At 38.9% G+C, this 12,363-nt stretch overlaps 2 protein-coding genes across 2 annotated transcripts; both read left to right on the forward strand.

Annotated features, from left to right (window-relative positions):
- The first annotated feature begins 3,259 nt into the window (after positions 1 to 3,259).
- LOC113036893 (claudin-3-like) lies at positions 3,260 to 12,057 on the forward strand. Its single transcript, XM_080288715.1, has 2 exons — positions 3,260 to 4,846; positions 10,725 to 12,057. Exons 1-2 carry the CDS (start codon positions 4,371 to 4,373, stop codon positions 11,380 to 11,382), a joined length of 1,134 nt encoding a protein of 377 aa, XP_080144841.1. The 5' UTR covers positions 3,260 to 4,370; the 3' UTR covers positions 11,383 to 12,057.
- Positions 7,804 to 9,333, forward strand: LOC113036279 (claudin-4-like). The gene has a single exon (XM_026192505.2). It carries the CDS (start codon positions 7,913 to 7,915, stop codon positions 8,561 to 8,563), a length of 651 nt encoding a protein of 216 aa, XP_026048290.2. The 5' UTR covers positions 7,804 to 7,912; the 3' UTR covers positions 8,564 to 9,333.
- Positions 12,058 to 12,363: the final 306 nt, after the last annotated feature.

Genomic DNA, 12,363 nt, shown 5'->3' on the forward strand with positions numbered 1-12,363 from the left:
CACCTGTTAATATTTACTCTCAGAGGGCAGTGGTTTAAAATCACACTCTTGGAAGATGTCTGTGTGTGTTTGTGCGTTGTTGTTCACAGTGGTCTTTTTCTTGTTTAATCTGTTATTTGGAGCTTACTGAAGTCAGGTCTGTTGACAGTAGCACTCCTATTAGCCCCTTAATACATTCTATTAATATCTCTGTTCAAAGAGATGACAACAGGATATTTAGTTTTTATACAATGATTCATTGAGCAATGCCGTTAAATACAAACCACCACATTACACACAAAATTAATTAACAGGTGTTCAAAAAGTACAGGCCACTTGCAACTTGTGTTAGAAAAACAGAAGGTGCTTGCTCTGTTTATGTTGCCAAATAAACAAAAACATCCAGGGCATGAGGATGAACGCAAGCGCTAACCACCCAGCGCTACTAAACCTTAAATTTAAACTGCTTGATCAGATGTAATGCAATAAATAAAAGTACCATGCAAACTGTTTGTGCCCAGTTTCAGTTTAGAGCGAACTGCATTTGTGGGCATTGTAATGCCAAGAGGATGACATGCTAAGAACTAATCTCAATGAGTACATCGACGTGCCCTTTAATGTTTCGCAACTTCAGAGACTAGTCTGCACGACACAACATAACAACGCACCAAATATGGATGTCTTTGTGACTGAACAGGTTTCAAGAAAACTTAAAACGACAGTTGGCCCGTTTTAGACGGATCTACTTTTGGTTTGCTAATTTACAACTTATGATGCTCATATGGTTGAGATGAGAGCTACCCCCCCCCCCCCCCCTAAAAAAAAGAATGCTGTTTGTTCTATGATAAATACAAGCATGCAGGTGTTGTTTTGAATTCTATAAGAATTGTTGTCAGGTTGTATTTTGCCCTGGGGAAAGACTCGTAAAGTCTGTGTAGACCGTTACAGCTCTATACAGGAACAGCTTTTATTTCCTTTTATTTTACTATTTCCTTACATGATTCATGGTGCTTTCAATCACTGTAACAATGCTGATTGCACTAAGCTGTATTAGCTTAAACTGGATTAGTTCACTACAGTATTTTTCAACAACAGATGCTTGTTTTTAAATAACAATTAAAAAGCAATCAAATCAAACAACAAAAGAAATTCTTCAGCTTAATGTTAACAATAATTGGTATACATTTATACTTAGGATTAGTACACTTTAGCGTACAGTGACAACAACCAGGAGCACCTTCATTGAACAGGTCAGACTGGTTCCCATAACAGGTAAATGTTGAGCAAGGTGTGCGAGTTGCTACATGTGTGATACCAAGAAATGGTCACCACAGCTGAGGCACGCAGGAAAGAACATCTTAAAGCTCCCATAACATATTATCCATGCATGGTACTGTGCAAAAGTCTCCAGCCACTCCCCATTTCTTTTCATGTTTCCTCCATGGAACCGGACTTACCTGTAAATTTTAAAGTGATACTGAGTAGTGCTCCAGGCTTTCTGAGCTCTTTCACAGTGTTTATATGGAAACTGGCTGCTTTTTCACTGTTTTTCAATCCAGTCATTGTATCTGATAATATGAATCAGTCGAGCATAAAAGGCTTGTACAGAAGACACCTGAGTGAGTTTTGTTTTTATACAAACATAAAAAGAGAACTCAGGGAGGAACCAGTGTTGTGTCTACACATAACAGGTAACTTAGGTATTTTGTTACTAACATACTATCAACCTGTTGTAACAACACGCAGCATTTCCTTACTTGAATCTCCGAAATATAATATATGATGCAAAATATAACACAGTTTGACAGCCATAAAATAATATTTTAATATTTTCACACCAACAAGGTGTTTACCAAATAGCTATTAGCCAAATAGTTACATTACTTAAAATAGTTGTGCATACCTTGGCATTGTGCGCAGGATATTTCTTAAAAGTTCTGAAGAAACTGAAAAAGTGTAGGACAAAAGTAGAAGGGAAAAGCCCAAAAAGAAACTACAGCAGATGAACAGTATTTTATAGTCAAGAAATAGGCCCTTCAGTTGAGTCTGTTCATTGAAGTATGATTAGAAATGGTCTGAGGGAAAAAGTGTCTGTGAAGAAGACATTCTCAAGGAAGGACAAAAAATGTGTAAAAATTTGAACAAGGTAGGGGGGAAAGTTGTACAAATTGTCAATCTGTACAGAAGAGGTAAGCAGAGGTACAACAGTGAGTCCCTACAGCCGTCTTTAGAACACAGAGGTGGTTTTGTCAAAACTGATGAAATAATAAATGAAGCAAAGTACTGTATGTACAAATTCTTTAGTTATTTCTTTATGTACTGTATTCCATGTATGTTTGCATGTTTAGGTAAATCACTGCATCACCACTGTGCTACTATTGTTTCTAACCGATAAAGCTTTTGTATTTATTTATTTATATTTTAAGTCACATTATTAATACTTATTTGGCAACAAAGGGAGTACTATTCAGTATATTTCTGTTGACTAACAACAGACTTCTGGCAGGCATGTGTCATGATGATGAAAGACTGTGTGGTTGCAGAATGGAGAACTATTACTACTCCCAGCTTACAGTTGTGGCCAGACGTTTTCAGACACTGATGATGCACAAGAATTTCAAGGAGATTTTGGCCTCTTAATGATTTCTTTGAATTGTTCTTTTTCAGGGTGGAATGATTGCATAGCATACATCTTTACTGACTTATACTCCCCTATTAATTTTAGTTAAATTTAGTTAAATTGCACCTCAACCACATGCTTTTGGTAGCCATCAACAAGCTTCTGGGATAATTCTTTCTGGATATTTGAATTTAAATGGGTCCATTTCCTAGCATAGGCCTGACTTTTAAGCAAAGTACACAAATTTCCATTAAGGTTGAGATCTGACATTCCAGTAGTTTACTGTTCATTGCAGGCCTGAGTCTTGGCAGTTACTTTCTTGTTCCTGAGCAACCTAACAAATTTCTTTCATCTGAGGGTAAGAGTTTGAGTGACACATCTGAATAACTTGTATTCACGTAAAATTATTTGAACCAAAGATTTTCAGATCTGCAGTTATTTAGAAATAGCCCCAAGAGACCCTCCCAGCTTGTGCAAACCTATGTTTCTCCTTCTTAAATCTTCAGTCAGTTCTTTGGACTCTTTGTTCTGAGCACTGGTCAATCTAATTAGTGCTGATAAACAAATCATTTTAATGCTGTTGTAGCCAATCACTGACCCGATGTGACCTCTGTATATTAGTGGATAGCCTTTAATGACACAGAGTTCACTTATTAGCCAAGCCCCTATTCTCAAGAAGATGTGAAGACTTTTTAGAAGATATCCCTAACTGTTAGGCATTTTCTAGTCCTTTGACCAAAGTATTTGCAGGACAGACAGTACCAAAGAAAAAAAGACATAACAGCTGTGAGTGAATATTTTTTGAATGGGAAAATATCTGGGCATTACTACACCTTGATTTGTATTTTTTTTATTTTCTGGTCAGTTAGATTATCAAGAGTTTAATTTGCCCATCACACTTTATTTCAGTATTACCTAGCCATCATTAAGGAAACTGGCTTAAAATGAGGTAATATAACTGGATAAAGTCATCCAAGAATCTCTAGATAGGTCTCAAATGACATAAAGAGGACTCATTAGATGCCTGTTTCTTTTTCTTTTTTTGGCCAGTAGGTATTTTCTGTGCTATAAGGGATTGTGTGACTGGCCACCAAAAAACAAGGCTGGCATTGTTCCTCTTTTTTTCTTCATGGGTCTCATTCAGGGAATGATTCAGCGTTTTTCATCATTCTGTCACATGTCACAGAAATATGCACACATGGACTAAAATACTGTGTATCCAGTTTAAAAAAACAAACAAACTCCAAAACACTTAAAAGTATCTTTACTCGATTCAGTTTATGCATCTCAGTAAATAAATGTAAATGTTTAATTGGTGTAAAAATAGATAAAACTGTTTTTCAGAAAAAAATCTACAGCATTTTACTATAAACTAACACTCCCTGGGTTCATGTACATTTCAGCATTGGACTATTCTATTAACAATGATATGTATTTTTGTGGTTGTCTCATATTATAAGACATCCTTTTGTATCAGATTTTAAAGAAAACTTTGATGTCTCCAGAAACCCAAGTTCAGTTTGGAGGTAGAAATGATGCCACCTTAAGCTGACTCCACCTTCAGTCATCTAAACTGAATAAAGAAGGTAGAATCTCTTTCTCCCTCTCTCTTCCTCTCTCGCTAAAAGCCTTGCACAGGCCTTTGAGCCACAGAGATCCAATGTCACCTTCATCTCAAGAGGGTTGAGCTCACCGACACAGAAGCCCTCCCATCTCACAGCGTACTGAAACAGAATTTTGTTCAGCTCCTTCCTCATCCCCTGCTCCAACTATGTATTCTACCGGCTTGGAGATCCTCGGGATCATTCTGGCTGTGGCTGGCTGGCTGGGAGTAATGGTGACCTGTGGCCTGCCTATGTGGAGAGTGGCTGCCTACATCGGCCAGAACATTGTCATCTCTCAGGTTATCTGGGAAGGCTTGTGGATGAACTGTTCTGTACAGAGCACAGGACAGATGCACTGCAAGGTACATGACTCCATGCTGGGGCTTCCAGTTGACCTGCAAGCAGCTCGTGCCTTGGTCATCATCTCTCTGGTTCTTTGCATTGTGGGCATCATTTTGTCAGTGGCTGGTGCCAAGTGCACCAACTGTAGCCGGGATGTGAGCAGTAAACCTCGCCTCATGGTGGCTGCTGGGGTGACATTTGTGGTGGCTGGACTGCTGCTTCTGCTGGCTGTGTCCTGGACAGCTCACGCCATTGTCCTGGGCTTCTATGACCCCATGCTGGAGGAGACAGGGAAGAGGGAGTTTGGTAATGCTCTGTACTTTGGTTGGGCTGCTTCCTGCCTGCTGATTCTAGGGGGAGCCCTGCTCTGCTGCTCCTGCCCTCGCAGATCAACCACGGCACCAAGTGGTGGTGGTTCTGCACCTTCCCGCATTGACTACTCAGCTGTAAAAACCATATCAGTCAATGGATACACCAGAAGAGACTATGTATGACTGTGTGACATGAGGAAATGATGAACTGCATTTATAAATTTGTGGTTAGTAGATGCATGTTTGGTGCTAGCTTCAAATGTTTAAATGACTGATCCGTGTTTCATGTTTTAGTCGTGAACATTTTTTTTAAAATGATGTGCATTTTTTTGTTTCTTTTGCAAGTATGAACACATTTTTTTCCTCAAAAAGCTGAAATCAAGATGTTTCTAACCTTTAGAAATCTTCACACAATGTACTTGGAAGTAAATTCTGACAAGAGGAAGTTTCACAACTTCAGTTGAAAAGTAAAACTTTTTTTTCAGTAACTGGTTTGTTATCAACTTTTCTTTATAGTGCACTTTGTGCTGTGCTTTTTATTCCAAAAGGTTTGTTGGTGTGCAGAGGCAGGGACATATACCGGCTATAGAGTTCAGCCATGTTTGACCAAGAAGTGCAGTTCAGGGGCATTCCAGCTTTGGATATTTTATTTCAATGTAGATGGAAGAAACTAACAATAGATGGCTTGTTTCAGAAGAGCACCTTGTGCTCCCTTTCTTTTGTAGCCTGCCCTCCATTTGCAAAGTGAAATTGAGTCGGAGATAACAGTCTCCATCTGCAGGGGATGTAACCTCTGCCGAGTCACAACTGAGCCACAAAGACTCTATTGATCAGCTAGTTTGCAACTAATTGCTGTGCACTTCTGCTTGGCATTGGATTCACAGACTCAAAATATAGTTTGAATGTTTAAAAGGGTATGTCAATTCTTTTTTTCTTTTTTTTAAAAAAGCAAACACTATATAAAAAAGATTTACTATGAAAGAAATTATGCTTAAATAGTACACTTTAACAATATAGACAGAAAAATAGTCGACTTGCTTCATTTAAGGTCAACCAACCCATGTGATTTAATCCGTTCGACAAACAAGAAGAGCTAAAAATCCACAAGAAACACAAATTAGAAAACATTTCATCTCTTCTTAACTTAGGCATTAGATACGAAGTTACATATATTTATTAGTATACAGTAAAGTATATTTACGAGCTTCTAAATATACTAGAAATTCCTTTTCAGTGGCCACAGAGCTGCTTACAAAATGTGTCATTCAGCACAACAGTGCAATCGGGTGCTAGTCAGAAGTGATGGAAAACATATTAGTACAAACCAGCTCCCATTTCAAAGAAACTGCAGATGCAAGAGAGAAAAATGATGTTGTTGTTGGTTAAATGAGGTGTGGACAAACTATGAGTGCATCATTTCCCAGCAGAGGTTGACTCAGGATAAAATGTTAAGGCTTTTTATATTTTTACTGTTCTTATTCTGATGGGCCAAGGCTTGCTCAACAACTTCAAGAAAATATAAATTTCTTGAATAATGTTTGATTTAAGCCCAAGCATTCAAGTGTCTGAAGGCCATGCGTTTGACTGCTGTGGTCCTATGATCATGTCAATAATGTTCATGTTAGTAAAATGGTTTACAAAGTGAAAATGATGCCGTGCAGTTTGTGTTAGTGTGATGAGGAAGCTCTGCTAAATCTTGGAGGCCAGAGTGTAAGTTTTTCTCCACAGCACACTGAAATAAAAGTTGAAATAAATGATGCAATGATTTTCTGAAAAAGGACACTGATAATCCATTCCACCCACCCACAGGACACCTAAACAGACTATTTATGCATTTTCCAACACACTGGCCTATTATATAGTGTTTTCTTACGAGCACGTGTGTGTACTGAGAGAAATACAGATGTTCCTAAAAGAGTTTCACGAAAGTAATATATTCAGTGCACACTGTATTATGTTAGAGGGGTTTTGTGTTGCATTGCAGTTCCACAAGTAGTGTTAGTCAAGAACTTCCCAGAAGGACAGATTAGTCATTTGAACAGATGCAGTGAAGCTGTTTTCAGCAGTACATATCAGCACATTACACACCCTATTATGATGACATAATATCTAATAATTTAAGCTTTCTAAATTGAGGCTGCTTGAGTAACTCAGTGTGTGCTTTACACTAAGAGAAAATGAACTTGAACAACATTCTTATCAATCACCTGTCTTAAAAAGACATTTTTTAAAATGATATTTCTATAAAAAGCAGAGAAAGAAACCTAGGCCTTGTCTTTTTTGTGGCCAGATGAAAGCGCTTTTTCCAAAACATTTATATCTCTAAACTTTTAAAGATTAAACATTTTTAGGTGGAATTGTGAAAGCTTTCCATAGAACTTGGGATGATGTTTTTTTTTTAATCAAATTTATCAGAGGTATGCAGAGGCTTTCACATATATACAAATACAACTTTCACATAATCAGAGAACTCCCACTGGTTTCCAGAGAACTCCCCCCCCCCCCCCCCATTTGCTTTTCACCACTTCCATCATGTTCGGGGTTCAGTGACTACTGTTTATCCAAATAAGGTGTAATAAAGTACTAATGGCATTCACAAACCCATTTGTGCAACTTGCATAAGCATTTTTAACAAATTTTCTTTCTGATTCATTTGCCACACACTACTACAATGATACTATTGCTGAAGTTGTCCTCTACTTTCAAGCATTCATCCTTCGACCTTTAACTTTTCTGTTATTCTTTAACTACTGTAGACTTGAGAGAAAAAGCCACTGTTTACTCTCCCCTCACCCAAACAGGTGGGAGAGCTGCTAAGGCCGTGAAAGTTGAATCATTAAGCTGAGTCGGCTGTTTCTGGCAGTACAAATGAGGTGGGGCAGTTAACTATTTGAACTCCTCCAATCAATATCCATGTGACTCCACCTATTTAAAACCATCTGTTCTCGTATCAGCAATAATCTCAATAAATCACTCACATCTCTTCAAACTACTCTGAGGACATCTGACACTTGACACTTGACAGTGGACACTTCGTATTTACACACAGTGCAGACATGCCTTCAATGGGATTAGAGATTCTTGGAGTGGCCCTGGCTTTCCTTGGATGGATCTTTGCCATTGCGTCTTGCGTTTTGCCCATGTGGAAAGTAACAGCTTTTATTCAAAGTAATATCATCACTACTGAGACGAGCTGGGAGGGCATCTGGATGGAGTGCCGAATCCAGAGCACAGGTTACATGGGGTGTAAAATTCATTACTCCATGTTGGATCTAAGTCCTGAGCTTCAGGCCGCGCGTGCCCTTACTATCCTCTCCATTCTTTTGGGAATTGTGGGGCTTTTTGCAGCCTTTGTGGGAGCAAAGTGTACCAACTGTGTGGATGAAAAGGCAACCAAGGCTCAAGTGATGATTGTTGCTGGTGTGAACTTTATCCTGGCATCTCTGAGCCAGATGATACCCGTGTCATGGTTTGCCCACAATATCCTGATGGACTTCCACAATTCAACGGGATCGGGGGAGAAGAAAGACTTCGGTGCAGCTTTGTACCTGGGCTGGGCAGCAGCTGCTTTTCTTCTCATAGGAGGGGCCATCCTCTTGTGCAGCCGGCCCCAGAAGCCTCAGAAAAAGCATGGGCCTCCATCAACGGTATACGCTCAACCTAAGTCCGTCGTCCCCAGTGACTATGACAGGAAAGACTACGTCTGAAAAAAACATCTGCTCTTTTATCATATCTTTGCCATCATGGTTGAGGAGAAGAGCCATTTCTTAGAAATTGGTATCGCTCTGCTTTCATGTTCAGAAGGAAATTCCATATTCTGTCTTGGTATATTGTCATGTCCTACATTTTAAGTGCAGACATGTTGCTGTTGGAGATTAACAACTTTAAAGTTCTATTATTTGCAGTCCAAATTTAGAGAGTTTATTCATTTATATGCCTGAAGTTTAAATTGTGTTGATTACGCATTTTTAAATACACATAAATGCTTTGATTAGAATAAGGTGTCATTGTGTTCTGTCTGTATCTATCTATATGCTTTTTTACATCTGTTTCTCTGGAATGTTTTCTTGGTTTACATGTTTTTAATGCCCTTTTTAAACAAACCTCTTGTGATGATTTTGACTGTTGACAATGAGCCCTCACTGTTGAAAATGACGGATTGCTAAGGCTTCAAGATAATCTATTTATCTGTCTATAAAGGATCCTGCAGTTAATGTAAAAAATAATCAATGCGTGACTATGACTGTTTTAAGTGATTGCAAAAATTTAAGTTAAAAAGTATAAAGGGCAGGAAAAAAAGAGTGTAAGCAACAAATACATGAAATTGAATGTCAATCAAAATAATCGATGTCAGTGGGTTTTGTTTTTTTTTAAGAAATCCGAGGTGTACGATGATCTTTGGATGAATGTTACTGTGAGATAGGGTATGCAGTGTAAAATAAAATAAATAAAAAATAAGTGAATGTGAATAAGCGAACACCCAAAAGAAGCTTTTTCTTCCTTTTTACTTTTTTGAGAGTGAGCTATCTGGTATATCAACATTTGAGAAAAACCATGCAAAATACACACATTAATAATATTTCATAGCATCAACGAAGTAATGTATGTTTTGACTTTTTCAAAATCTAGTTGCTTCCATCATTGGCTGAGAAGCAGTGCTCTATTACACAGCAGTTATATAAACTAATGGTAATGATATAAAATTAACCAAGTCTCTGTTTGATGGTAGACTGGTCAATTATACTCTACTGTTCATACTAAAATGAGAATGTACTAATTTAGAACAAAAATGGTCAAGCTTGATATTGTAGGGGTGTAAAGAAGAACAATGTCATTAATTTTGCACACTCAGATTCATTAGACAACTCAGAGTCTCTGTCACAGCACTTATTCATCTCCCTGTCTCCCATATGTCTGCAGGCTCTGTGATAACAAGAACCGCTACCTTGTCTTACACACATACAACTATCTGAACTCTCACTCCAAACAATGAACCCATTTTACTCCTGGGTTACAGAGTGCTGGGGGATGGGGGCATTCTTAGGGAGACAGTCTTGGACGAAAAGAAATTCAAGGACATTCTACAGACAGATGGATTCATTAAGACTCATAAAGGTTAACAGGACTGCCAGGTGAAAGCCAGCCTCATAAGTCTACTCTTTGTATGTGTAAGGATTTAACTTCAACCGAGGTAGTCTGTGCTCTCGTAAAGCTGCAGAGAATCTTCACTCCCTCGCTTAGGAGAAGCAAGGGCTTTTGCAGTGATTATCAGGAGAGTAACAGTTTGTTTTGGAAGTAGTGAGACCAGAATTCTTCATTTATCAGGCATTTCAAAAAAAGCAACATGATATCACAGAGGGAAGGCTGGGCTGAAGGTTTATCAGCTTTAAGAGCAGCTGCAAAGTGAAAGGAAAGATTTCACTGGTTTCACAAAATTTCATTACATAAACGTTTTCTGAGAAGGTAAAATTCCATTTATATTCTTTTTTTAATAAGTTTGCTTGACAACAAAGATCTTTTTTTCTTCCCATACTTTTGTACATTAAACTTAAAACACTTTTAGCTGTAAAAGACCTCTTTGTGGTCAGGCCCATTGTGAAGTTGGCCATGTAAGCCGATAGCAGAAAGACTTGAGTGTCCAGGTAATCCCTCCCCTTTTAGTGATGTCAGCTTCATCACAGACTCCTCCCCTGCACCTGACCAGCCTTATAAAATCAGCTCTAGTGAAGTCGAGGTGAAAGATCATCACACACCAATGCGAGGCCTGAAATTAACCATACCTGGCTCTCTTCTCGGCTCTTCTCCTGTATTAGATTTCTTTTCTGGGATCTTACCTCAGGTGTGACATTCAGCAGGAAAAGGAAAAAGGACCCTCAACATGTCTATAGGGCTGGAGTTGATTGGCATTTCCCTCTGCATTATAGGATGGCTTATTGCCATTGTGTCTTGTGCCCTCCCGATGTGGAGGGTGACAGCCTTCATTGGCAGCAACATTGTGACAGCTCAGATCATTTGGGAGGGCCTGTGGATGACTTGCGTGGTCCAGAGCACTGGACAGATGCAGTGTAAGGTGTATGACTCTATGCTCGCCCTCTCCCAAGATCTTCAAGCTGCCCGAGCTCTCACAGTCATCTCCATCCTGTTAGCAATCCTGGCTTTGCTCATTGCTATTGCTGGGGCCAAGTGCACCAACTGCATTGAAGACGAGGCATCCAAGGCCAAAGTGATGATCATCTCTGGAGTCTTCTTCATTGTATCCGGTGTCATGCAGCTCATTCCTGTCTCCTGGTCTGCGAACACCATAATCAGGGATTTCTACAATCCGTTACTCACTGATGCCCAGCGGAGGGAGCTGGGGGCTGCAATGTATATTGGCTGGGGAGCCGCTGCACTCCTGATTCTGGGCGGTGGACTGCTCTGTTTCTCCTGTCCGCCTCGTGAGACACGATACAACCCTTCACGAATGGCTTATTCTGCCCCACGGTCTGTCGGTGGGCCAGGTTTAGAAAGGAAAGACTATGTATGATCCAAAAAGAAAAAGAAAAAAAAACAGTACTCAATCTTGAACTTGCTCACCCCATCAAAGTGAGATTGTCTTTAGACGAAGAGCTCATAAAAAATGAGAACTGTTCAATGAGGGATGCATTTGATTTTGCCTGTAATATTAAGTATTTTTGTGATGGACCTTTTGCTTTTCAAGAGACTGAAAAAGGATGAAAGAGACATGTCTGTGCATATCTTAGTACTCCATCTTTTTCAGATTAATATTGTTTATTTTTTGTTACTGTTACATTTTATATGGTACCAACTTCTTTACATGTTTACAAAGAAAGTTTTTTTCCCCACAAGCCACCACTGCCACATTCATACTAAAGCATCCCTCTGTAGAAAATTTAATGATTTGGTGTGTTGAATAGCACACAGAGGTAAATACTGTAGAAACAATATCAATAATGACCTGTACCAGCCAAGACAAATGTTAACATGCATTAAATGGAGTTTCTTTTACATTGTGGAAAGGGTGAAAGTCTGCTGAGAGACTGGAGGTTGCAGGACACACAGTGTCCACAGTGTGTACTGAGAATAAAAGAACATGGGTTCTGAGGCAACTTGTCACTGAGCTAATCATGCTGTATTACATGATGAATATGTATTTTTCAATGGCCTTTTTTTCTAAATAAAATGACTTTTTAAGATTTTACCCCTTTCTTTAAAAAAATGTTTTCATCAAGAACATAAAAAATGCTTTTGTTAATCTTTTAACAGCATACAGACTCTTGCATGAGTCAGTAAACCAGTAACAAAAAAGGAAGGTGTGTGTTCATGAGAGTAACCCTGATATTCAATCCTGAGATATAAATTACCTCCAGCTGGCAGCTTTACCACATACGCTCTAAACAATTAGCCACAGGATCAGTTAACTGGCAGAGGTGAGAATGTGAGCACAAAACAGTGGAGTCATTCCAGGCAAGTTGCATTTCTTTTATTTCTTGTTGCTACACCTGTT

The sequence above is a fragment of the Astatotilapia calliptera genome, chromosome 14 (genome assembly GCF_964374335.1).
Source record: "Astatotilapia calliptera chromosome 14, fAstCal68.1, whole genome shotgun sequence".
NCBI lineage: Eukaryota > Metazoa > Chordata > Actinopteri > Cichliformes > Cichlidae > Astatotilapia > Astatotilapia calliptera.

Bases quoted from the DNA above. Each gene is read 5' to 3' on its own strand.
- LOC113036893 (XM_080288715.1), top strand. From the start codon at position 4,371: ATGTATTCTACCGGCTTGGAGATCCTCGGGATCATTCTGGCTGTGGCT. The intron at 4,847-10,724 runs GTTTGGTAATGC...AAAAGGAAAAAG, and splicing joins GAGGAGACAGGGAAGAGGGA to GACCCTCAACATGTCTATAG.
- LOC113036279 (XM_026192505.2), top strand. From the start codon at position 7,913: ATGCCTTCAATGGGATTAGAGATTCTTGGAGTGGCCCTGGCTTTCCTT.